The sequence below is a fragment of the Oryx dammah genome, unplaced genomic scaffold (genome assembly GCF_014754425.2).
Source record: "Oryx dammah isolate SB20612 unplaced genomic scaffold, SCBI_Odam_1.1 HiC_scaffold_28, whole genome shotgun sequence".
Classification (NCBI taxonomy): domain Eukaryota; kingdom Metazoa; phylum Chordata; class Mammalia; order Artiodactyla; family Bovidae; genus Oryx; species Oryx dammah.
In genome coordinates this window covers 90,213,428-90,239,895 of record NW_024070212.1, presented here as the reverse complement: position 1 = coordinate 90,239,895, position 26,468 = coordinate 90,213,428, and the positions used below count along the sequence as shown (strand labels likewise).

The following is a 26,468-nucleotide window of genomic DNA, read 5'->3' as shown; positions in this document are numbered from 1 at the left end:
ACCCCATGAATTGCAGCACGCCAGGCCTCCCTGTCCATCACCAACTCCCAGAGTTCACTCAAACTCATGTCAATCGAGTTGGTGATGCCATCCAACCATCTCATTCTCTGTTGTCCCCTTCTCCTTCTGCCCCCAATCCCTCCCAGCATCAGGGTCTTTTCAAATGAGTCAACTCTTAGCATGAGGTGGCCAAAGTATTGCAGTTTCAGCTTCAGCATCAGTCCTTCCAATGAATACCCAGGACTGATCTCCTTAAGAATGGACTGGTTGGATCTCCTTGCAGTCCAAGGGACTCTCAAGAGTCTTCTCCAACACCACAGTTCAAAAGCATCAATTCTTCAGCACTCAGCTTTCTTCATAGTCCAACTCTCACATCCATACATGACCACTGGAAAAACCATAGCCTTGACTAGACAGACCTTTCTTGGCAAAGTAATATCTCTGCTTTTCAATATGCTATCTAGGTTGGCCATAACTTTCCTTCCAAGGAGTAAGTATCTTTTAATTTCATGGCTGCAATCACCATCTGCAGTGATTTTGGAGGCCAGAAAAATAAACTCTGACACTGTTTCCACTGTTTCTCCATCTATTTCCCATGAAATAGGACCAGATGCCATGATCTTCATTTTCTGAATGTTGAGCCAACTTTTTCACTCTCCTCTTTCACTTTCATCAAGAGGCTTTTTAGGTCCTCTTCACTTTCTGCCATAAGGGTGGTGTCATCTGCATATCTGAGGTTATTGATATTTCTCCTGGCAATCTTGATTCCAGCTTGTGCTTCTTCCAGCCCAGTGTTTCTCATGATGTACTCTGCACAGAAGTTAAATAAGCAGGGGGACAATATACAGCCTTGACGTACTCCTTTTCCTATTTGGAACCAGTCTGTTGTTCCATGTCCAGTTCTAACTGTTGCTTCCTGACCTGCATATAGGTTTCTCAAGAGGCAGGTCAGGTGGTCTGGTATTCCCATCTCTTTCAGAATTTTCCACAGTTTATTGTGATCCACACAGTCAAAGGCTTTGGCATAATCAATAAAGCAGAAATAGATGTTTTTCTGGAACTCTCTTGCTTTTTCCATGATCCAGCGGATGTTGGCAATTTGACCTCTGGTTCCTCTGCCTTTTCTAAAACCAGCTTGAACATTTGGAAGTTCACGGTTCATGTATTGCTGAAGCCTGGCTTGGAGAATTTTGAGCATTACTTTACTAGCATGTGAGATGAGTGCAATTGTGTGGTAGTTTGAGCATTCTTTGGCATTACCTTTCTTTGGGATTGGAATGAAAACTGACCTCTTCCAGTCCTGTGGCTACTGCTGAGTTTTCCAAATGTGCTGGCATATTGAGTGCAGCACTTTCACAGCATCATCTTTCAGGATTTGAAATAGCTCAACTGGAATTCCATCACTTCCACCAGCTTTGTTCGTAGTGATGCTTTCTAAGGCCCACTTGACTTCACATTCCAGGATGTCTGGCTCTAGGTGAGTGATCACACCATCGTGATTGCATAGTAGCTTTCCTAAAACCCTTGCTTAAGAAAGAGCTAGTTCATCTTCTTTGCCCCTTGTTAATCCCTTCCTCCACTCAGCTACATGGAACTTGGATGTATTGCCTGCCATACTGAACCACAGGAAGAAGGTCAGATTCTAGACAAAGTTAAATACTGAGGTAAAAGAAAACTTGATTACTTGGAGCAATCATACTATTTGTGGGCTATCTGCCTTTACCTTCTGAAACTAAGGAGCTAGTAGCCTATAGCAGTTGAAACTACCACAAGTGCCCACAACCATCTGCAGTTGCTTTCCAAGCCTTTGTTTCTTCATCAATAATAAAAAGATGTTGTAAGATGCTGTATTAGATCAGATTTTGTTTATAAATTGTCTGCCACACAGTAGAATTTCAATATATGATAAGTATGATTAGTAAGAAGATTACAGGCTTTGGAGTCAGATAAACATGGGTGTGAACACCTGCTCTGCCACTTAATAGCCATTTCATCTTGGGAAAGTCACTTTATCTTTCTTGGCTTTTGTAAAAAGATTTAAAAGCATCCCTATAGACAACTAAAGTGTCTGCCTGCAATGCGGGAGACCTGGGTTCGATTCCTGGGTCAGGAAGATCCCCTGGAGAAGGAAATGGCAATCTACGGCAGCACTCTTGCCTAGAAAATCCCATGGACGGAGGAGCCTGATAGGCTACAGTCCATGGGGTTGCAAAGAGTCGGACATGACTGAGCGACTTCACTTTCACTTTCACAGACAACTAAAGCATACCAGAAAGACATGTACACTAAATAGATGAAACTATAACCTAGTCTTCCAAAATGAAATAAAACTAAGAAAATCATATAAAATATGAAAGGATAGCACTAATCAGTACTAGAAAAACTCAGGATTATTACATTGAATGCCAGCAAGAAATAGAAATATAGCAACAATCACTGTAGAAATGGAGGTTGAACTAGGAGGAACTCAAGAGCAAAGAAACAGATTAATGCCATAAGAAAGGAAGGACTTTTTCAAACAAAAAGGATTTTTTTTTTTTAAGAAATAAACAGAGATGTTAGGCAAAGAAGATCTAACATATGAATAACTGGAGTTTCTGAAGAATCTGGACTCTTATTTTTAACTTCAACTCACTCCCAACAAGGTAAGGGATATGGAAATTACTTTTTGCTAATATTTTTAAGTGAGCTATCATTTTCCTAGAGTTTTCATTTCAAAACCTTCACATTGTATAGTCCTTGGCATCTTATAGCCTGTTAGTGGAAGGGGTTGGTGGTAGCAAATAACCTTTCTTTCTCCCCATCTGTAACCTTTTTAGTGTTAAATTCAATCCTTTGAAGAAAGAAGGCTGCAGACTCTTGATAAAATGTGATTAGCTGTTTCCAAAGACAAAATAAAAGACATTTATTTTAAAAGACAGCTCTTTGGACATCCAGTCTCTTGTGCAACAGTATTTTGATGAGTCAAGCAAAAAATAAATTTGAAACACATGGATGATATTTCCTAAGGGGGCATGGAAAACACATATTCCCTAGGATAAACATAAATCATTATTATTTTTCTTTTACCAAACTGGAGCCTTGAGGGAGAATTTGAAAGGTTCAGCAAGTTAAAAATGAGGCTCAAGCTCCTCCTCCTTCCTTTGATAACCCCTCTCTGGAGCCAAGCTGCTAGTCTTGATGGCTGTTTGCTGGGTTAGATTTCAAAGGAAAGAACAATGAAGGGAGAGGCAGATCCTTGAGGGAAAATCCACACAATACAAAATATGTAATCCAGACTTCGGAGGTGACCTTTTCTTCCTTTTAAACTGGCCTGAGTTGTTTGCAAAGTCTGATTTAAACTTCTACCAGTGACACAGAGAGAGTAAAATGGAATTTGTGGGTGAAGGAAGATGAGGCTACTTGGTGTCTCATCTCCAAGTATGAGGAAAGTGAAAGTCGCTCAGTTGTGTCCGACTCTTTGCAACCCCATGGACTATACAGTCCATGGAATTCTTCAGGCTAGAATACTGGAGTGGGTAGCCTTTCCCTTCTCCAGGGGATTTTCCCAACCCAGGGGTCAAACTCAGGTCTCCCACATTGCAGGCAGATTCTTTACCAGCTGAGCCACAAGGGAAGCCCAAGAATACTGGAGTGGGTAGCCTATCCCTCCTCCAGTGGATCTTCCCGACCCAGAAATTGAACCAGGGTCTCCTGCATTGCAGGCGGATTCTTCACCAACTGAGCTATCAGGGAAGCCCTATGAGGAAAGACAGCATCAAAAGCAGGATATGTTCCTGGTAAGCAATAGGTAAAAGCTTTAGAGTCAGACAAAGGCATATTCGAATCCTAGCACTTTGGTAATAGGTTAGCGTGAGCAAATCATTTAAGCTCTTAGTGCACAGGTGTCCTCAACTATGAAAAGGAGGATAACAGTATAGTGTACACTGTCCTTTCTTTCAATCTATCTACATAGTTAATGGAGCCCCCATTACCCACCTTCAGATAATGTGATAGTCATTAATACTGCTCACCAAGCATTTCAGGTCTCTTGTTTTTTAGGCATATAGTAGGATTATACTTCGGACAAGGCGATGGCACCCCGCTCCAGTACTCTTGCCTGGAAAATCCCATGGGCGGCAGAGCCTGGTGGGCTGCAGAGCCTGGTGGGCTGCAGTCCATGGGGTTGCTAAGAGTTGGACACAGCTGAGCGACTTCACTTTCACTTTTCACTTTCATGCATTGGAGAAGGAAATGGCAACCCACTCCAGTGTTCTTGCCTGGAGAATCCCAGGGATGGGGGAGCCTGGTTGGCTTCCATCAGTGGGATCGCACAGAGTCAGACACAACTGAAGCGACTTAGCAGCAGCAGCAGCAGCAGCAGTGAGACCTTCCAGAGCTCTTTTTCCTCTGGCACAGTGACCAACCCTACATGAAAAGTGCTCATTCCAACAACCCAGGGGCCTGAGTGACTACAATGAACAGTTTCCCTGCCAATCTGTGATGAACTTGTAACATGAGCAAGAAACAAAACTTCATTGTTTTAAACTGATGAAATCTTTGAACTTTTTTTAAAATTAATTTATTTATATTTGGCTGGATCTTCCTTCCCATGAGAGGGCTTTCTCTAGTTGAGGAGAACTGGGACTACTCTTCGCTGTGGTGCCCGGGCTTCTCATTGCTGTGGTTTCGCTTTTTGTGGAGCACAGGCTATAGAGCATGGGCGCAGTAGTTGTGGCACATGGGCTTAGTTGCCCCGAGGCATGTGGAATCTTCCCTGACCAGGGATTGAACCCATGTCCCCTGCATTGGTGGATTTTTAACCACTGGACCATCAGGGAAGTCCGAATTGCTTTATTACTGTAAAATAATCTAACCTATCCCAAATGATACAAATAGTGAAACAATAAATGCAATTACCTAATGAGCATAGGTTGAGTGTAGACCAGGCACTGTGCTGGGTCCCAGGCATGTAATCAGAGTGAAGTTGCTACTGTCAGAGTTGCTTAAACTGGACATGGAATGCCATGTCTTCCATGAAGCCTTCGCTATCGAATCTCTCCTTTTAAAAATTCCTGTAATTCCAGCATTCAGTGAATACGTGTGGCCTTGAGTAGCACAGAAGAGAAACAGCGAACTTTAGAGCCAGACAATCCCACTTTCAAGTCCTAGGTTTGCCCCTCCCTTGCTGAGAACGCTACAGATCTTGCTCTGGTTGAACACTTATTATTGATACCTATTGAATACTGCAAATCATACTATGTAAATTTAATTCTCACACTTGCCCTTCAAGATCAGTTTTACATACACACAGTGCGGTCCCAGGCACTTAAGTCTACATACATATATACAGACGCTTTCTGAGGCAGCCAAGCAGAGAGGAAAGTGAGGCAAGGATTCACACCCACATCTGTGTGAAAATTTCAACTGTTATATAAATAGTTTTTCACTCTATGGTTTGTTTATGTGCTTGCTCACTCTTTTTTTTTTTGTTTTGAATATTTATGAAGGTTTGTACTTTTGTTCTCGGAGAAGGTGATGGCACCCCACTCCAGTACTCTTGCCTGGAAAATCCCATGGATGGAGGAGCCTGGTGGGTTGCAGTCTATGGGGTTGCTAGGAGTCGGACATGACTGCTCGACTTCACTTTCACTTTTCACTCTCATGCATTGGAGAAGGAAATGGCAACCCACTCCAGTGTTCTTGCCTGGAGAATCCCAGGGACATGGGAGCCTGGTGGGCTGCCGTCTATGGGATCGCATAGAGTTGGACATGACTGATGCGACTTAGCAGCAGCAGCAGCAGCAGTACTTTTGTTCTAACCATTTCCTGTTACATTTTTAATCCCCTTTATAGGGGAGGGCAATTATCGATTTTTTTCCTCTTATGAGCAATATTATCTAGTAACTTCTTCTTCCTTCCTCTCCAGCCTCTGGTTGGAAGCAATATTTTGGTTAATAACTGTAAGGCGATCAGCAAGCTTTGTCTGCCTCTTACATATGTTCTCCCCATTCTCTATTTTGTTAGTTTTACTGTATATTAAAGACACATAAGCATTAAAAAATATATTCTCTCCATTATAACCATCAGTTATCATTAGTTATACAAGTAAAGATATATTTAGTGCTCTTCCCTGGTGGCTCAGAGGGTAAAGCGTCTGCCGGCAGTCCAGGAGACCTGGGTTTGATCCCTGGGTTGGGAAGATCCCCTGGAAAAGGAAATGGCAACCCACCCCAGTACTCTTGCCTGGAGAATCCCAAGATCGGAGGAGTCTGGTGGGCTACAGTCCATGGGGATGCAGAGTCGGACACGACTGAGCGACTTCACTTTCACTTTCACCACCTGTTAAGTCAATGTCTCACTAGTCTGGTCGTCTGAAGTATGTTCCCTAGAAGATGCCTCAGAAAGGTCATGAGAATCATCCCTGTGTTTTTCCATGCTGATAACGTTTTGTCTTTGGCCTTCATACCTGAAAGTCAGTTTTGCCGAATGTAAAATGCTTAGGTCACCCTTCCTTTCTTCAGGTATCTTAGACATATTGTTACTCCATAGTCTCCTGACATAAAGCCCTGTTGTCAAGTCTCATCACAGCCTGATTTTCTTTCCCTTATGAGTGAATTTGTCTTTTAGCCTGGATGCCCCGAGTATTTTTTCCTTTTAAAAAAATCCACCAATTTTACTATGTCTCAGTGTTGATCTGCCCTCAGTCTCGAGTTTTTTTGTTTTTAGGGAAGTGTTTTTTGTATAACTTTTAAAAATGTACTTTTTCTCCTCCACTGCCCCATTATTCCTTTCCCTACATGGACATGGATACTACAAATTTAGATAGCAAACCTGCCTATCTTCTTTATTTGTCATTTTCTCTTGAATTCTCAGTTCAGTTCAGTCGTGTCCAACTCTACTAACTTTGCGACTTTTTGTGACTGAATTCTCAGATTTCTCTTATTCATTCTGCAATTTAAATTTTTTCTTCTTTTCACTTTTTACTCCCTTAAGGCATTATCTGTTGTGCAAAAACTATGTTAGTCTTATATTCCTTCTAGTTCAGTCTTCACTTGTGAAATGAGTTTTCCCTTTTGTTTCCAATTCTTTACTGAGTTTGAATACCTAATTTTTGCTTTCTATTTCTGACTTGTGCTTGTCTTTCATATCTTGTACTATTTCCTTAATTTACCTTTGCTCATTTTGAAATTACAATTTTTATCTGGTTTTGTGGGCATGTCTTTCTGGAACACTTTCATTTGATTAAGGACGTTTTTCTGCTCCATGTTCTCATTTTCCTTATAACTCCATTATGAGATTTGACTGCAGTCTCTCTGTTGTTCCTTTTTTTTTTATGAAATTAATTTTCCTGCATATTTAGCAGGGAGGAGTGAGTTAGGATAGCTTTGCTAAATTCAATGCTCTATAGTTTCCTTGTCTATGTGTCCATTAAGTGTTCAAATGAATGGCTTCATACTTGCTAAGATCTTCTGGCCCTGTTCCCCTCCCCTATTCATTCGGCCTTCTTTTTCTTTGTCCCAATATCCCTGGCCTACCCTATTTGTAGTCTGTTCCCTGCAGTTTCGAGTCTGGTATCCTGGAAAGGCACTTTGGCTGGTTTTGAGGGTTCACAGCACCTGGGCTGCTCCAGCCTCTTCAGTCCTTACTTTGGACCCTTTCTACTCATCAGCTGCAAACTGCGTTGTATAACCTCTCTCTCCCAGTTCCAGCTGCTGTTATTCTATTGGTCCTTTGTACTTTCCAGGGAGTACCTGTTGACTATTTTGGGGTTCTCTTTATTCTCAGATTTCTCAGACACTCTTGGTTCCCTCTCCTTCTCTCCACAAAAATGCTGGTATCATGCAAGTCTTTGAGACATCAGGAGTTTCCACCTACACGAATTTTGGGGTTTGTGGTGCTATCTTGTTTCCCAGTTTTGTTACAGATGTCCATAAAAGTTTTTGGTTTTGCTATCCCAGTTGCTCTATTTTTTGTTTGTTTTGCTTTGTTTTTAAGGAGGGAATTCAGGGAGATTTAAAAAGTACCACTGCCATCTTCCCAGAATTCTTTTCTCTCAATTCTTTACACAATGCCAACCAGTGAAATCAGACAGACAATGGGCAAACCACCATCCATGATCTTTTCTAAAAGTAGAAGATTCTGAGATGTAATAGTTATCAATCTAAAATTCATTCTGATTTCACAGGGTGGCAGTGTGCCCAGCTAAGAAGCACTTCCCAGCCTCCCTTGCAGCTAGGGATGACCATGTAATCCAGTTCTGACCAATAAGATACAAGCATAAGACAGCAGTGGGACTTTGGAGAAAGCTCACCAAAAGTTAGCTCAACTCAACTGGCCAACCAACCCCTTTTGCCCTTTCCCTTCTTTTCACCTGTCAAAAGCTGAGCTGAGCTGCAAAGAGCTGAGCTGCCAAGTATCTGTGTAAAGTAATAAAAATGAAACTAATGGTCAATGATTGACTCATTTATTATGACAGTATAACCAAGAGACTAAACAGGAGAAAGTGCTGGCTCCCCAAATGTTCCATTTTTCTTCCTGGCACAGTGCCAGGCAAGAGTCAGATGGATTAGTACAGATAATCAGGATTGTCTCACTGCTGAAGGATCCCTAAACAAAAGGCTCCTGCCTTTTTGCATACTCGGAGGCAGGGAGAAGGGAGCAGAAAAGGGCTGAGAGTGGAAAAGTACTACACACTTAGAATGGAGGAAACATTTCAAGGCCACACACGGGCCCCCTTCCCTCCCCCCACCACCCCACAGCCAGTAGGTTGGTCCCTGCAGAGGCACCTAAGAGAGGCCATGGCTAGGTCCCCCTTCCTCCCACAGGAAGCCTGGGCTAAGGCTGGGGTGATGGTAGAGTGAGGCCAGAGCCCTTGATCGCAGACCCCCTCAGAGGGTGCAGTGCACAGGCTCTGTACCTTCCGAAGAAGCTGTGGGTAAAGCTTTGAATTAATAATTGCCTATGGCTGGGTCTGAAGTACGACACATAGGTTTTGGGCTTAGACCTGGACTCCTCACTTCCTCCACTTTGCTGGAAAAGGAAGCAGGCATACTGGGATAAGATGATAACAAATCCGTGCTAAAGCTTGCTGAACAAAAGAAGATTGAAGGCAGAGTCCATGATGGCCTCATGGAGCAGCCATATCTCCAACTTCTATTTACATGAGAAAAACAAAACTGGTCATTTGTTTAAGCCACTGTTTTTCTGAGTTCTTTTACAGCTGAATGCAGTTCTTAAGGGCTACATGGGGGTCCCAAGGGCAGTGGCTTCCTAAAGGGTGATGCTGGTTGGTTCATGAAGTTTTCAATGGTACTTGGTAGGTGAGAAAGAATAAACAATGTAGCCGGTTTTTCATAAAGGAAATTTATTCAAGTTTTTAGTACTGAGACTATGCCCTTCCAGATCCTTTGATATTATAATGTCCTCTCTTTCATAAGATGATGGTGCTAATTTATGATGCTGGTTATATCTAAAATCCTTACTTAAAAATTAAATTCTGACCACTGTATAATGAATCTCTAAACATATTTTTGGAAAAATATATTTAAGTCATATCATACTTAAAAATACTTAGTAGTAACTAATTTGCCCGTCAAAATTGGATATTTATATGTGCCTGGAAAAAAACTCACTGTTTTTCTTTACTTGAACACTTATCACACTTCTGTGACCAGATGTGTGGTTTTCCACATTAAACAATTTTTACATTAATTGCCTGTAGTGCAGATCTACAGGTTAAGGGTCTTAATGCTAACTGCAAGCAGTGGGTCCCCAGGTTACCCAGTGTCGTGGCAGTCTGAGGGCAGATTGGAGAATTTCCAGACACAGAGCATTTCAGAAGAGACTGAGTTTATTAAGAACAAACAGCAGAGATGATGTGGGCACTGAAAGCACAGAGGGCCAACCTCCTGTGGCCAGGGAAAGTTGACCAGACACTGTTAGAACACGAGGCTGGCTCAAGGGAGAGCCAACGCTTTTTGTGGGTTAGTAGCCAATTTTTATAGCCTCAAGACAAAGAAAATTCCTACTGGAAGGTTAGCATTAGGTGATTGGTTAGGGTGCTATAAAGTGAGTACTAGGCTGGGCATTTTTGAATAATATGGAGCTTCTCAGGTGGTGCAATGGTAAAGAATCCACTTGCCAAAGCAGGAGACACAAGACTCAGGTTTGATCCCTGGGTCGGGAAGATTCCCTGGAGCAGGAAATAGCAACCCACTCCAGTATTCTTGCCTGGAAAATTCCAAGGACAGAGAAGGCTGGTGGGCTACAGTCCATGGGGTTGCAGAGTTGGACATCATAGAGTGACTATGCACACACATTAGGTCAGGAAACTTGCTGGTGATATCAGGGGACTTTTGGCAACAGTTATGAGGGAGCTCAGTCAATTTCGGAGGTGACCTGGGTTCTGGGCTCCCCTTCTCAGGCCCTGATGCAAGGCCTTGCACCTGTGGCCTTGGGATAGCCCTCTACACCCATGACTTCTGCCTGACTCAGCTTACAAATTGGAGGTTCCCACAATCCCCTCCTTGGGTTTGATAATTTGCTCACAGAACCCAGGAAAACAGTCAACTTACTATTGTTGGCTAATATGCAAAGGACATTTTAAAGGATGCAAATGAACGGCCAGATAAAGAGACACATAGGGTGAGGTCTAGAAGGGTCCCAGGTGCAGGAGCTTGTGTCCACCTGGATTTGGAGGCACACCACCCTCCCAGTACATGGATGTATTCACCAAACCAGAAACTCTCCACACCCAGTTCTTTGGGTATTTTTATGGAGGCTTCATCGCATAGACATGATTGATTAGTAACTCTGTTTCTTGTCCCTCTCCTCTCTATGGAGAATGGGGGTTAGGGATGAAAGCTCCAGGCTTCTGATCATGGCTTGCTTTCTTGTGACCAGCCCCATCCAGGGGCCCCCAAGTCTAATTAGACCCAAAAATGCTCTACTACCCAGGAAATTCCAAGAGATTTAGGAGTTCTGTCAGATACCTCTATAGCTCAAGAAACAAGGGTCTCAGGGGCTCTCTGTCAGGAACTGGTGCCAAAGACCAAACATCAGGACAGAAGATTCTCCTAGTACCCCTATTCACAAGGGCTTTAGGGGCTTTTGTCAGGAACTGGGACAGAAACCGACATATATTATATAAATATTATTTTACAACATGCTTCTGGTCTTCAATAAGAGAAAAATCCTGTCACTTTTGGTAAGAGGAAGGAGAGGTGACAGATGGCTTGTACAGGGGAATTCACAGGATCCACATGTGTAAGAATCACTGCCTTGGGCAGCAGAAGTTAAGTATTCAAGAAACAGTGAGCCAGGGCACCAGTTCAGAGGGTGACTGGAGAGTATGAAGGCCAAGTTCTTTGAAGAGTACTTGAAGACAAAAGAAACATTTAGCTGGAGAAAACTCAGGGGGCACAGAATAGCAGCTTTCAAACATCTGAAGTTATCAAAGGGAAAGCTTAGCCTCGATTTGAGAGCCCAGGGTTAGCGCTCAGACCAACCAGTGAAAACCGAAGAGGCCCTTCTCACAGCTTGAGCGGTTCAGGAGGAATGGCTGCCTTGGTGAGGCTGAGGCTGGTGACTCCTGAGTAGGGATCACTGGACCATGGATCCAGTGATCCACAGGATCACAGACCTTGTCTGTTTTGTTCACTGCCCCAGTACCTAGAAAGGTGATCAGCATACAGTACGTGCATAATATATTTGTTGAATAAGGTAATGGGGGTGACATTCAGCATTTGATAGGTTTGCCAAGGTGACCTTAATCAGCTAAATAGTAGCCTGAATTTGTGTACAACTTCCTTTATCTCTGTGTTGCTCTCAGTTGCTAAGTCATGTCCAACTCTTAGCTACTCCATGGACTGCAGCATGTCAGGCTTCCCTGTCCTTCACCATCTCCCAGAGTTTGCCCAAACTCATGCCCATTGAGTCAGTAATGCCATCCAACCATCCTCATCCTCTGTCACCCCCTTTTCCTCCTGCCTTCAATCTTTCCCAGCATCAGGGTCTTTTCCAGTGAGTTGGCTCTTCATATTAGGTGGCCAAAGTCCTGGAGCTTCAGCTTCAGTGTCAGTCCTCCCAATGAATATTCAGGGTTGATTTCCTTTAGGATTGACTGGTTTGATCTCCTTACACTCCAAAGAGATTACCTGCATTATCAGGCTTTTAACTCTAAATGCGTCTTCGCAGTTGCCTCACAGACCCATGACACAACACACAAATACACAGGGAACTCTGGTGCTGGAGAGGACAACAGAAGCAGAGGGCAATCAGCAGTCCTGACCTGGCAGAAATCCGCTGTGGATGGCATGCGTTTTGAACACAAGGTATAAAAAAAGTGTCTTGGAGGTGTCACTGGCTTCTCCCTTTCATGAACTCTAGCCAGGAAGTAAAGCCACCTGGAAGAGGTGCTCAAAGGGCTCTAAAAGAATTTCCAAAAAAAAAAAAAGAATTTTCCAAAATGTATATGTCAAAATAGGTAATAGGTAAACATGTTCTTTTCTTTTTTAATATTTATTTACTTGGCTGCACTGAGTCTTAGTCACAGCACATGAGATCGTCAGTTGCAGCATGCTCACCCTTAGTTGAAGCATGTGGGATCTAGTTCCTTGACCCGATATAATCGAACCTGGGCCCCCTGCACTGAGTCCTAGCCACTGGACCACTAGGGAAGTCCTGGTAAGCACTGTTCAATACTTCAGTTCAGTTCAGTTCAGTCTCAGTTGTGTCCGACTCTTTGCGACCCCATGAATTGCAGCACGCCAGGCCTCCCTGTTATCACCAACTCCCGGAGTTCACCCAAACTCATGTCCTTCAAGTCGGTGATGCCATCCAGCCATCTCATCCTCTGTCGCCCCCTTCTCCTCCTGCCCCCAATCCCTCCCAGCATCAGAGTCTTTTCCAATGAGTCAACTCTTAGCATGAAGTGGCCAAAGTATTGGAGTTTCGGCTTTAGCATACTTAGAGGAGGAAAAATTCTGATGTTCATTCTAACCCCAACACCCCAAAAGTTAGCACATGAAGTCAAGACTCCCAGCAGCATGCTGCAGGCTGACAGTAAAACATCAAAGAAGAAGGTGAGGTCAAAGTCATGAAGTACAGACACAGACATTATTATTATTATTTGCATTTTGTATTTATTTTACAACCATTAGATTCAGCTGCCCACAGTCAGGTCACCAAAGACAAATTTTCAGACTCACTATGAATCCAAACCAAAGTTCACACTGTTTGGCCACTTGAGCATGGCAAGGGGAGCAGAGGCTCACCCGGGTAATCCGTACACAATCCAAAGAAAAGCATCCCAGTTAGGATGGAACCATCTCAGGGATTAAGGGTGTGCCTAATGGGAAGCACACCACGTGACTGTGAGAGGCAAATGCCAGGCACCCAAGTAGCCTCCCATCCCCTTGTATTTCTCCCCAAATCAGTGCACAGTCACAAGGACAACCAACAGCATAACGAAGAGCTGAATGACATGGGTCTCAACTCAACCACATGTAACTCTTGTTTGTTAAACAGGAGATGATTAGGCTTCAGTGTGGCACCACCCAGATGCTGAGTGGTGGGTCCATTCCATTCATCTTCCTGATGCCTTTGGTTGTTCTGCTTTTCTGCAGCGGATGCCATGTCCAAAAGAGCCACACTCCAAAACCCATCGAAGAGAACTGAAGAGCAAAAAGAGTCACTCTCAAGACAAAGATTCCCCCATACAGGAAGGATTCAGAGAGATAACTTTGACACCAGAGCAGTCTGCAGCCACCAGCTCGCCAAACCTAGAGCTTTGAGTCCTGACTTACAGGTTACAGGGAAGACTTACTGCTAGATCGGAGACGACATTTTAAAGTTTTTCTCCATTTCTTTGGAAACCCAGTAACTTCCTCGGACACAGATCCCAAAGCTACCTTCACCCAGTCTCCTCAAACTCTTCTTTGTGACTGCTCTGTTTGGTGCTAGAGAAGAAAAGATAAAAGAAAATATGGAAGGGATTTTCCTGGTGGTCCAGTGGTTAAGACTCCACGCTTCCACTGCAGGGTGCACAAGTTTGATCCCTGGTCATGGAACTAAGACCCCACATGATGCACACACAGTCAAAAAGAAAATAAAAAGAAATATGGAGGGACAGAAAAAGATTCAGGAGCTGAGAGATGACAGTGTTTATATAAGCACAAGCTGGAATCAAGATTGCCAGGAGAAATATCAATAACCTCAGATATGCAGATAATACCACCCTTATGGCAGAAAGTGAAGAAGTACTGAAGAGCCTCTTGATGAAAGTGAAAGAGGAGAGTGAAAAAGTTGGCTAAAAACTCAACATTCAGAAAACTAAGATCATGGTATCCAGTCCCATCACTTCATGGCAAATAGATGGGGAAACAATGGTAACAGTGACAGATTTTATTTTCTTGGGCTCCAAAATCACTGCAGATGGTGACTGCAGCCATGAAATTAAAAGACACTAGCTCCTTGGAAGAAAAACTATGACCAACTTAGACAGCATATTAAAAAGCAGAGACATTACTTTTCCAACAAAGGTCCATCTAGTCAAAGCTATGGTTTTTCCAGTAATCATGTACAGATGTGAAAGCTGGACAATAAAAAAGGTTGAGCGCCAAAGAATTGATGCCTTCAAACTGTGGTGCTGGAGAAGACTCTTGCAAGTCCCTTGGATAGCAAGGAGATCAAACCAGTCAGTCCTAAAGGAAATCAACCCTGAATATTCATTGGAAAGACTGATGCTGAAGCTGAGGCTTCAATACTTTGGCCACCTGATGTGAAGAGCTGACTCATTAGAAAAGACCCTGATGCTGGCAAAGATGGAGGGCAGGGTGAGAGGGGTCAACAGAGGATGAGATGGTTGGATGGCATCACCAACTCAATAGACATGAGTTTGCGCAAGCTCCGGGAGATGGTGAAGGACAGGGAAGCCTGGTGTGCTGCAGTCCATGGGGTCACAAAGAGTCAGACACGACTAAGCAACTGAACAACAACAAGCATAAGGCTATACAGGGGACAATGGCAGGACATGAGGCAGGATAAGTAGATTAGGGATAAACTGTGGCAATACAGGAGTCTGGGTTTTCTTCTTTAGATGACAGGAGGCCAAAAAAAAAAAAATTAGTTTTTAAGTAGAAGAGTGATGCACTCAAAGGCTCAGTCAGATTTATACATTTTAAAGACCCTCATAGCTACATAACACATACTGGTGGCTCAGCAGGTAAAGAATCAGCCTGCAATGCAGGAGACCTGGGTCAATCGCTGGGTTGGGAAGATCCCCTGGAAGGGAATGGAAACCCATTCCAGTATTCTTACCTGGAGAATCCCATGGCTACAGTCCATGGGATCACAAAGTGTCGGACACGACTGAGCTACATATAGGATAAATCAGAAGGAGGAAAAGAAATGAGACAGAGAAACCCATCAAACTATTACCATAGTTTAGATGTAAGATGATCAGGTCCTTAGCGCTGGGTATGGTACTAATAGGGCAGATTTGAGAAACATTTCCAAGGTAGCATAGACAAGTCCTGCTGACAGATAAGATGTGGACGATAAGAGGAAGGAATCTACATCGATGCTGAGGTTTCTAGCTTGAGTGGCTAGGTAGATTTCTTTTTTTTTCAGCCATGCATGCTTTGTGGCTTATGGAATCTTAGTTCCCCAAATGGGGATTGAACCTGGGCCCTCAGCAGTGAAAGTGCAGAGTCCTAACCCCTGGACCACCAGGAAATTCTTCCATAGATTTCTTAATTTATCCAACAAATACTGATGGAGGACTCATGTGCCAGGCACTGGATACAATGATAATAAGGCAAACATGGTTCTAACTCTGAAAAAACTTAACAGTCTAGCAGGGGAAACTACAAGATAAGCAAATACATAAAACATAATTTATGCAAGGTACAATGAAAAGAGAAGTCACTTAGTAGTGTCTGACTCTTTGTGACCCTATGGACTGTAGCCCGCCAGGCTCCTCCATCCATGGGATTTTCTAGGCAAGAGTACTGGAGTGGGGTGCCATTTTCTTCTCCAGGGGATCTTCCCAACCCAGGGATCAAACCCAGGTCTCCCGCATTGCAGGCAGATGCTTCACCATCTGAGCCACCAGGGAAGCCAGGTACAATGAAAGGGCATGATAAAGAATCAAACCTAGTCTGGAGTCAGGAGCGGATGGTAGTGCCATTCACTAAGACAGGAAAATGTAAGAAGATCTAGTTGTTGGGCAGATGAGTTTAGTTTTGAACATGATGAATTTGTGGCATCTGTTGGTACACTTGGTTGAGGATTTGCAAGAAATGGGAACTGGAAAGAGAAGTAGAGATATGGTCAAAACCCAGGAAAGATGAAGGAATGTGGCAGAGAGGGGTTCCTAATGCATGGCTTTCATCCTAAGAGAATGAGCCAGGCCTCCCTGAGGACCTCATCAGGGGAAATGTCACAATCAGGGTCAGTATTTAAACACACCACAAAGGTGATGCTGAGGCAGGGGAATCTGCCTAAATCTACCTACTCTAGAAAAGGGAAAAGTTGCCAACCAAATAGCTGTGAAAAGTAGTTGGAGAAGGGTGGATGGTATAATATGATGGAAGGCCAGAACCTAAATTCCTGATTGGCCTTCTGGTAAACATTGGCATTGGGTTCTGAAATGCCAAGTAAGGGTAAGGACAAGCCAGCCCACAGGGAAGTCATGAAAAAGTCTGTTTTTCTCGTGTTTCTAGTCGTCTGTTCCAAATTAATGTCAACACTGGACAGCAACATGAAGACAGAAAATTCCCTCCTCCCACTGCTAACTGTTACTAGGTGGCCTGTGGGGCAGAGGTTGGAATTCCTGGCATTTAGGCTGAGGATAGTAAGTAAGATACCTTTTGGGCCAGATGTGGTCCATAATGTCACTATCAGCCAGGGCTCCGTCGCCACCGTCAGGCCTAAGACTTGACTCCAGGTCACTTCTGGCTCCCACTGCGGTAGCCCCTCTGTGGCATGCCCTGCTCCCCTCCTGGCCCCATCCTTGCATCCAAGCTGGACAATGTCAGACAACTGCCTCATCTGAGGTATTCCAATCAGAAGTTCCCAAAGTCATGATTCTCTCTTTAACTTAGCAAGGCCTGCTCATCTGTGTGAGGCAGGAGATATAAAGTTAGACTGTGGGGGACTTTCCTGGTGGTCCAGTGGCTAAGACTCCCTGCTCTCAACACAGACGGTGGGCCTGGGGATTCAATCCCTGGTCGAGGAACTAGATCCCACGTGCTACAACAAAGATCAAAGAGCCTGTGTGCTGCAGCTAAGACTCAGAGCGGCCGAATAAATTTTAAAAAGAAGAAGTTGGGCTGTAAAGTCTGGGAAGATAAGGACCTATCTCCATTATTCACTAGTGTTCCAGTCCTCAGTGAAGAACAAGAGTTTCCAAGCAACTTGGCAAATGATCCAAGTTTTGAATGCCATGTGCTATGTGTATAATACTCCCTTGTTCAAAATCAAGCTTTCCCCAAATGCCTGCTGAGTGCTGGGGCTATAATGGTAAATAAATCTCTGACCTCAAGGAACTCTCAGGCTATGAAATCACACTTAATAAGAAAATGGCCACAAAAGAGAAACATACAAAGAGCTCTACCACAGCCCAGAGAAATAAGTAAGTAATATTATCTGGAGAAGTAAAGCAAAACTTCATCAAGGATAGAATATCTGAAGTAGGTCCTGAAGAATAAATAGGAAGTTTCCAAGCAGACAAGGGAGGAAAAAGCATACTCCAAAACTTTAAAAAAAAATCTTCAAAGATTTTATTTAAAATTTTTAATCTTTTTTTATGCCATGCTGCACAGTTTGTGGGATCCTACTTCCCCAACCAGGGATTGAACCTGGGCCCTGGCAGTGAAAGCACTGAGTCCTACCCGCTGGACTGCCAGGGAATCCCCTTCAAAGATTTTAAAGTAACATTTCTAGTAATTAAAGGTAGTTTGGAACTTTTATTACTAGGTCATTATGAGTGCACGGTGGATGAAACAGGTAAGTGCTTATGCGGTGGGTTTCCCAGGCGGCGCAGTGGTAAAGAAGCCGCCTGTCAGTGGGGGAGATACAGGAGGCGTGGGTTCATTTCCTGGGTCAGGAGACCCCCTGGAGGGAGAAACGGCAACCGACTCCAGCACTCTTGCCTGGAGAATCCCACCGACAGAAGAGCCTGGGGGGCTGCAGTCCACAGGGCCGCAAAGAGTCGGACACGACTGAGCAACTGAGCACACTCTTATGTGGCAGTCCAATTCTATCACCAATGGTATCAGTGAGAAGTGAAATCCTCAACACAGGAGAAAGGAGATATGAATATATGATAAAAAGCAATTTCGTAAGAACTCTGTAGTACTGAACAGGAATCGGAAGTATCAGTATGAACTCACATATGTTCTATCAAGCAAACAACAGTCATACACATTGGAAAGGCCTGAAAACAATGACCAAGCCAATTGCAATGAGCAGCAGTAGCATCCAGATTGTGACCTGAAAATGCTATTTCCCCACTAAATGGAACCAGGAGTCCTTAGAGAAATGGCTCAGTCTGGATCTGGAACACGAAAAGTTCAAAATGAGCCCAGAACAGTTGGTTATAACAGACAGCAAGGCAGTTAAGAGAGACGCCTAGAGTTGTGCCAACAAGACCCAGGGGCCAACTGGTGTCCAAATATAGGACAATCTGAGCATCAATAAGCATAATATTTGCAATGGCCTGAAACTAATTGGTCATTGCTGCAGAGTCCTAGTGAACCAACTACAATTTTGAAAGCAGGGAAAAAAGAAAAGAATCATTTATCTTGCTTTTCTTATACATAAACTGTATCAATGGACACCCAAACAGATGAAAGGAAATTTTTATTAAAGAAATATTCTAGTTAACAAAGGAAGAAAGATAGAATTGAAATATCACTGTTTTAAAACCCCTACTGATTCAATGAATCTAAGCATAGCTTATTAATGGCTCCTAATATCAAAAAGAGAGATAATTGGACATTATGAGTTTATGGATGTAAGAATTTACAGCACACATCAAGTAGTCTTGCCAAAGAAATCATACCTGAATCTGATCAATCCTTTAGATAAAACCATCAATTCACAGAAAACAGAGGACAGAGTTATATGTTAAATGATACCATGGAGAAACAATCAGCAAAATCCACGATAAATGAGCTTTCAACAAATAAATGGCAAAAGGAAAGAGAAAGAGAGAGATGGAACAGAACTCTATAATTTAAAAGGCACTTAAAGGCAATTATCCTACAATTAAAAAGGAAAAAAAAAGGCATTTAAGGTGCCTTCCCTGGTGGTCTAGTGGCTAAGACTCTGCATTCCCAATGCAGGGGGCTTGGGTTTGATCCCTGGTCAGGGAACCAGATCCCATGTGCTGCAATTAAAATATCCTGTATGCCACAAAGAAGATCAAAGACCCTGCGTGCTGCAATGAAGACCCAGTGCAGTCAAATAAATAAATAAATAATTTTAAAAATAAATAAAAGGCATTTAAGAGATACACTACCCAACTGCAATATGAAATTCAAACACTGAATGTATTTGATATTAAATAATTATGATTTTTAAAATGTGATTACGGTACTATAGCTAGGTTTTGCAGAGTGTGTGTATATACAAATATATATATATATACACATATACATACATATTTTTTTTAAGATTGTTTTAGCCTTTTATTTTATGTTTATTTTTGGTACACTACATGACATGTAGGATCTTAGTTCCCTGACCAGGGATCAAACCCAGGTTCATGGCATTGAAAGTACAGAATCCTAACCACTGGACCACCAGGGAAGTCCCTGAAAAGAGTATCTTCTATAGATACAGAATATAAATGTTTATGTATGAAAGAACAGGATGTTCTAGATTTGCTTCCAAATAATACAGAGGAAAGAGATGGAGAATATATGGGTAGATGGATGAGACAAGACTGGCTGTGAGTTGACAACTGTTGAAAGTAAAAGAGGGGAGGGGTACCTAGGGATTCATTATACAATTCAGTCTATGAGAGTGAAAGAGGAGATGCCAGCTTAAAACTCAACATTAAAAAAAACCAAGATCATGGCATCCAGTTCCATCACTTCATGGCAAGTAGAAGGGGAGAAAGTGGAAACAGTGACAGATTTTATTTTCTTGGGCTCCAAAATCACTGCAGATGGTGACTGCAGCCTTGAAATTAAAAGACACTTGCTCCTTGGAAGGAAAGCTATGACAAACCTAGATAGCATATTAAATAGCAGAGATATCACTATGCCAACAAAGGTCCATATAGTCAAAGCTATGGTTTTTCCATTAGTCATGTATAGATGTGAGAGTTGGTCCATAAAGAAGGCTTAGGGCTGAAGAATTGATGCTTTTGAATTGCTGTGCTGGAGAAGACTCTTGAGAGTCCTTTGGGCTGCAAGGAGACCAAACCAGTCAATCTTAAAGAAAATCAACCCTGAGTATTCACTGGAAGGACTCATGCTGAAGCTGAAGTTTCAATACTTGGGCCACTTGATGTGAAGAGCCAACTCACTGGAAAAGACCCTGATGCTGGGAAAGATTGAAGGCAAAAGAAGAAAGGGACGGGAGAGGACGAGATGGTTAGATAGCATCACCAACTCAATGGACATGAATTTGAGCAAACTCTGGAAGATAGTGGAGGACAGAGAAGCCTGGAGTGCTACAGTCCATGGGGTCACAAAGAGTCGGACACAACTTAGTGGCTGAACAATAACAGCACATTTTCCACTAGATAAATCAAATAAAAGAATAAAAAGTTATTGTGCTGACCCACTTGCCATCACAGATTCTTCCAATTTTCCTCAAAGAAAGGGAACAAAGAAGAAAACTGAGAAAGAAATAGCCCAGGCATTGAAGATGGGTTCTCTGGGAAGGGACACTGCAGATGTGGTGTGGAAAAGAATAAGGGGCTGTAAAAAATAGTGTTAGCTTTGCTGTGAAATCATACAGTCTGGATGCTGTGTTAAAGGGGATTATAGCACTGAGTTAAAGCTGATTTCAGAATAAAAGAACGGATGTAAAAACATTTGAAGTTTTGGCTTATGAAATGAACTCTTGACGTGAGTGAGTGAAAGGATAATTGCATATAAACCCTGGGTATCAAATCAGGAGGGTTTTAATTACAAAGGAGTTTCCTGAAGCCCTCTGTTCATCTCTTAATAAAGCCCATATCACACAGCAGTATAATTATATGCCAGTCGCCCTCCTCTGGATAGAACCACTTGTCATTGCCCCTGGGAAGGCAGTCCCAGTCTGGATACGGTCCTTCAGACACTCCATCCCTCAAGCCAAAGAAAGACTCCCTAGGTCCACCAGGGTCCTGCCTCAGAGAAGAAATGGCACTGGCTCTAAGGTGATACTGTGTGCTTAGTCTCTCAGTCATGTTCAACTCTTTGTGACCCCATGGAGCCCACCAGGCTCCCCTGTCCATGAGGATTCTCCAGGCAAGAATACTGGAGTGGGTTGTGTTGACCCACTTGCCATCGCTCACTTGCCCACTTCCTAACCCAGGGATCGAGCCCAGGTCTCGTGCATTGCAGGCGGATTCTTTACCGTCTGAGCCACCTGATAAATATATATAAAACATGAAGGAAAGAACAAAGTAAGGAAGGAAGGAAAGAAGAAAGTAAAATGTTCTTTAAAATATCCCAGTGACTTATGTAGGGGTAGCATCCCTGATTACAAGTAATCGGAGGCTCCTCTATGATCCTGAGGTTCCAGGGAAAGAAGGGGTTAATGCTCTCCCAGCAATTCCTTTCAGGCTAAGCCCTCTGATCCACAGATTTACATGAGGAAGGTTATCTGCAAGATAAAAAGTCATTCCTTTTCCTGAAAGCTGGGAGTCCAGAGATTACAGTGGGAGGCACAGTCAGCTCATAAATCTGCAGGGCTCAGGGCTCTGGGCAGCCCTTCTCATTGACAAAGCAATTGATGCTTCTGCCAGGGAGGCTCCAAAGAAACTGTCTGTCACTATCTCATTTAGAGACTTGACACCAGCACCCTTCGATAGGTCAGCTGGTAGAGCAGAGGACGGAGGTGATTAGAAACTAGACACCCAAATGGAAACACTGACACTCAAGTTTATAGATGTGAGTAAAGCCCAGAGACACTGAACCTGTGAAAGTCAGGAGGGGAGGTCAGCAAGGGCCCTGAGGGCTAGGCTCTTCCCAGATGCCAGCTTCTGACTCTCTCAAGGTCGACAGAACCTGGGACACTTGGTCTGGAGACGTCATAACCAAACTGTATGGAAGGAACTGAAGTCCCCGCCCAGGAGCAGGCTGCGAGAGCCCCTCTCCAGGTTGACGTCAGGTGTTCCGAGGCAAGGCAGACAGCCAGACAGCTATGTGTCCTCCACCTCCGTCCCTCTGCACCTGAGCTCAGGTTTTCTTGTTCGAGGTGATGTGAGTCCACAGCACATCTCAGTGTCTCAATGAATGGCCTGCATCTTCACTCTCCCAAAACCACAGGAAACCGACTACTCTTTTCAGAAAAACGGGCAGTCAGTTGCTTCTGCTCAAGCAAGACCCTCTCTGTGAGGTCTTCCCCCAGGCCAAGAGAGTCAGTGCTTCTGTGCTCCCACAGTGCCTATCAACTAACAGCTTGGCCATTGCACTTCTCACATAGCCTGGCCCACCGCCTGGTCCTTATCTGATGAGCTGTTTTACCCATGGACCAAGGTGCCTTGAGGCAGACTGTAGCTGATTTTCTAGGTCCCCCGTGCCTCAAGTAAACTTCAAGTGAGAGTGTAAATGGTGATCCAGGACTCAGCAAGCCAAGACACCTCTGGGTAAAAGCCCATATCCTGACTCTGGCCTGAATTCTACAAAGTCACCTCCATCTACTCAACAGTAATGAAGCACTTGCTCTGTCTGTGCCAGGTGGGCATGAAGCCAAGACCTGGGAGTGTGAGTGAAACAAGAGTCCCTTCCCCGTGGACCTCAGATCCTGCCGAGGCTTCCTCTGCTAACAGTTAATGGAGTCCATTTGCAGGGTGAGCTGGACAAACATGCAGACACTTAAACAGTTATGCAAACAAGCTACCACATGCTCCTTCTAAGGCAATGGTCTCCGAAAAACAACCCACTGAGGCAGTGGGAGGAAAATCCTGGAACGCCTATGACCATTTCTCTTTCATCAAAAAGTAAGGAATTAAGCTTTAATAGTTCCTACATGGATTGACAACAGTCTTTGCAAATGCTTCAAATATACACCTCTCACTGCAGGTATGTGCCTGTGGCAGACAGACTCCAAAAAGAGGGGATATATGCATATGTTATAGCTGATCCACGTCGCTGCATGGCAGAAATGAACACAACACTGTAAAGCAACTGTACTCCAATTAAAACAAAAAAAGATTTCACTTTCAAAATGCAGGTGGTGCAGGTTTGATCCCTGGTCGGGGAACTAAGATTCCACATGCCTTGTGGCCAAAACTCCAGAACAGAAGCAATATTATAACAAATTCAATAAAGACTTTAAAAATGGTCAAAAAAAAATCTTTAAAAAAAGTGACATATAATAGAGAACGTAATGGAATCACAAGGTAAGCAATGACTGCTGGAAGGGAAGGAACACATCAGATGACTAGGTCAGCTAGTACAAAGGCAGGATACATTCCGGTGATGGCAGCAATTCAGCAAGGCTGCAGGCTCGGAATACTGAGGAGTGGGACGGGGAGGCGAGAGACCAGCCGAGGAGGATCAGGGTCTTCTTCCTGTACTCTGACACCCTAGGCTAACCACCGACAGTGGAATCATCAAAGAGGCCTGAAAACAAACCAGGCATGAGAACTGGTAACCTTCAGAGAACTGCACGAGTAATTAAAGAGAGGTCATAGTCAGGGTCTGAGGCCAGCCTGACAAGTCACAGAGAAACTGGAGAGAACCATCAGACTGTAATCAAATGGAATAAATCTATAATGTGCTGCTGGGGAGGGAACACGGAGTAGAGAAGATGCTGGAGCCAAAAAGCAGGAACTCCTCTTACAGAAGAATCTGGGCGCTCGTGTTTCCCAAATGGATAGAGACAGATGATTGAAAGTGAAAGTGTTGGTCGCTCAGTCAAGCTTCCCAAACGGATAAAGCCAGATGAGTAGACTTTCCCACTGAAGCCTCAGCAAGAGGGGCATACACATGGACACGCGTGTGTACACACACCACACTGGACCGTGCTGATGGATAAAAGGGTCCAGGCCTCTGGATGTGTGATGTTAACAACAGGACTGACGTCCCTGCCCATTGTTACTGTACCTCACAGCGAGAAGAAAGATACTTTCTGGCTTTCCTCTTTAGCTGGACTTGGCTGCTACAACTGTTTGGTTTGGGGCAGCTGTGCTTGTTAGGAGATGGTCCATCTCTGGTGCATCAAAAAAGTAGGCCTGCAGGAAAAGGAGACCCAGGAGGAGAGTTAAAAAATAATGGTCCAGGTCAATGCCCTAGACTCCACGCTAAGAGCTCTTCTGGGCCCTCGTGGCCTCTACATTTTCCCCACCGCTCTGGTGATCACTGAACTGTCTCTATTTCTGTCTTGTACTCGACTGCATGCCTTCTAAATTTTTGCTACCATTTATTAAGCACTTGCTACCTATGACTCAATCTTCATAACAGCCTGGTGAGGTTGTTCTCATTACTCTCATCTGACAGATGAAGAAACTGAGGCTCAGGGAGGCTGTCATTTGATCAGGCACACATGGCAGCAAGAGATGCAGGCAGGACTCAGCGGTCCGTCTTTCCAACTGCAAAGCTCAAGTTGTTCACCACCACAGTCTCTTCCAAAGACCATGTCCTTCTTGTCTCTGCATCACCAGCCCCTCATGTAGGGCCTGGCACACTGTGTAGACAATCAACACTTAATGAACTGAACCAAGACAGGCTGCTGCTAAACCAGTCGGCTCCCTCTAAAGACATTTCAAAGAAAGTGCTAGGCAGCCTTTACCTCTTAATTCTTCAGCCTGGAAATGAAAGGTTGATAAGTGCTTCCACTCACCATCTACAATTTAACTGTCAAAAATCAGAAGGAGGTGTAAGATTGGAAAACATTAAGAAGGATCTTCCCACTTGTTCTGGTGTCTGAGAAGCCTAATGTGAGCCCAGGAAAATACCAGTCTCATAGCCTTGAATGAGGGTTGTCCGAAGGACAGGTGAACCCATTAATAAATCCGTGACCACTGCCTGCGCTTCATTCCTGCCTGGAGCAGGGACCTCAGCAAGGTGAAAAAGATAAAAAAATCACTAAGAACCATCTCACCAGCTCTACCCTCTATCAGCCAGAAGGGGGCGCCAATACACCGCACTGGAGTTTCCCCAAGGTACTTTCTATTTTAAGTTAGCGCTTCAACAGTCCATTTCGAAAAGTTTCTAGCTGCAGACTCCCTCTAGTTTGTCGTCCCTGAAGAAATGCTACTAGTTTTGAAAGCCTTCCTCCCCAGGGCCCCTTCCAGCAGCTCTGTTTTCTGAAGGAGAAGAATGGCACTAACCCGAGCAGAGGCCAGGCCACACTGCTAGCGTTTGGTCCCTCCAGTTATCTCCCCTGTGCTCTGGGCCAAGACGCCCCCAGGATGCAAGAACAGCAACTCTCTTGCAGGCTCCTGGAGAAAACCTTCACCAGACAGAACAAGCTGGGAAGCCCAGGTTCTAAACCTGGCTCTGCTAGGAACTCACACTATGACTTTGGACAAGTCTTATCCGTAGAATGAGACTGTAAAAATAATCCCTAATTAATTTCACAAACAACAGGGCACAGATATTCTATCCATAACTGTAACCACCTCAAACGTAGGCTTGCATGCATGCTCAGTGGCTTCCGGCATGTCCGACTCTGCGACCCTACAGACGGTAGCCTGCAGAGGAGCCAAACATAGGTTTGGGCATCTCCGAACATACCAGCCAAGAATGCACCCTCTACTCTAGTGCCTCCTTAGTCATCCCTGCCAGGTGTATTCCAGGATCAACTTAGACCATGTACAGGTACAAGCGCCAAGGAGCCCTCGGCAGGTGTAGGGCTGTCATATACTTCACTGCACTGAGGCAAACACACCAATTCACGTTTCCTGTTGGAGAGAAGGCCAAGCAGTCCAGTTCAGCCGGTGCCCCTCAGCTAAGTAACTCCCCGGATGCTTTTTCTCCCACACAATGATGATAATTGCGCGCATCATTCATCCTTACAACAGCAAAAAATGTTACCATGTCTTTACTTCTAAATGAGGAGGTAGGGTCCAGAGGGGCGAACTAATAAGCAAAAAAGCAAGGAGTGACGGAGCTGAGACTAAAACCTGTCTCCTAATGTCTGCCTCCACCCTCCTGCATTGTGCATCTCCCCCAGAAGAGGACGGAGGAGGCCATCTGCAGGATGGACAACAGAAGCCCAAGCACGGTGGCCTCCTCGAGAGAGAAAACTGTGCCTCCCCTCCAAGAAGTCCTGTACCTGCGATTAGCTGCCTGCTCCACCGTCCAACCTGCCCC

General features: G+C 44.1%; 1 protein-coding gene across 2 annotated transcripts in view; it reads right to left on the bottom strand.

The window, feature by feature from the left end:
• Positions 1-13,098: 13,098 nt before the first annotated feature.
• The window catches only part of YIPF1 (Yip1 domain family member 1), a 42,493-nt gene continuing 29,123 nt past the window's right edge, over positions 13,099-26,468 (bottom strand). For both annotated transcript variants that reach the window (XM_040231093.1, XM_040231094.1), the window contains exons 10-11: positions 24,258-24,385; positions 13,099-13,940 (exon numbers count right to left, since the gene is read on the bottom strand). In XM_040231093.1, the coding sequence (XP_040087027.1) occupies positions 24,296-24,385 (90 nt within the window). In that variant the 3' untranslated portion in view covers positions 13,099-13,940; positions 24,258-24,295. The remainder of the gene's footprint in view (positions 13,941-24,257; positions 24,386-26,468) is intronic.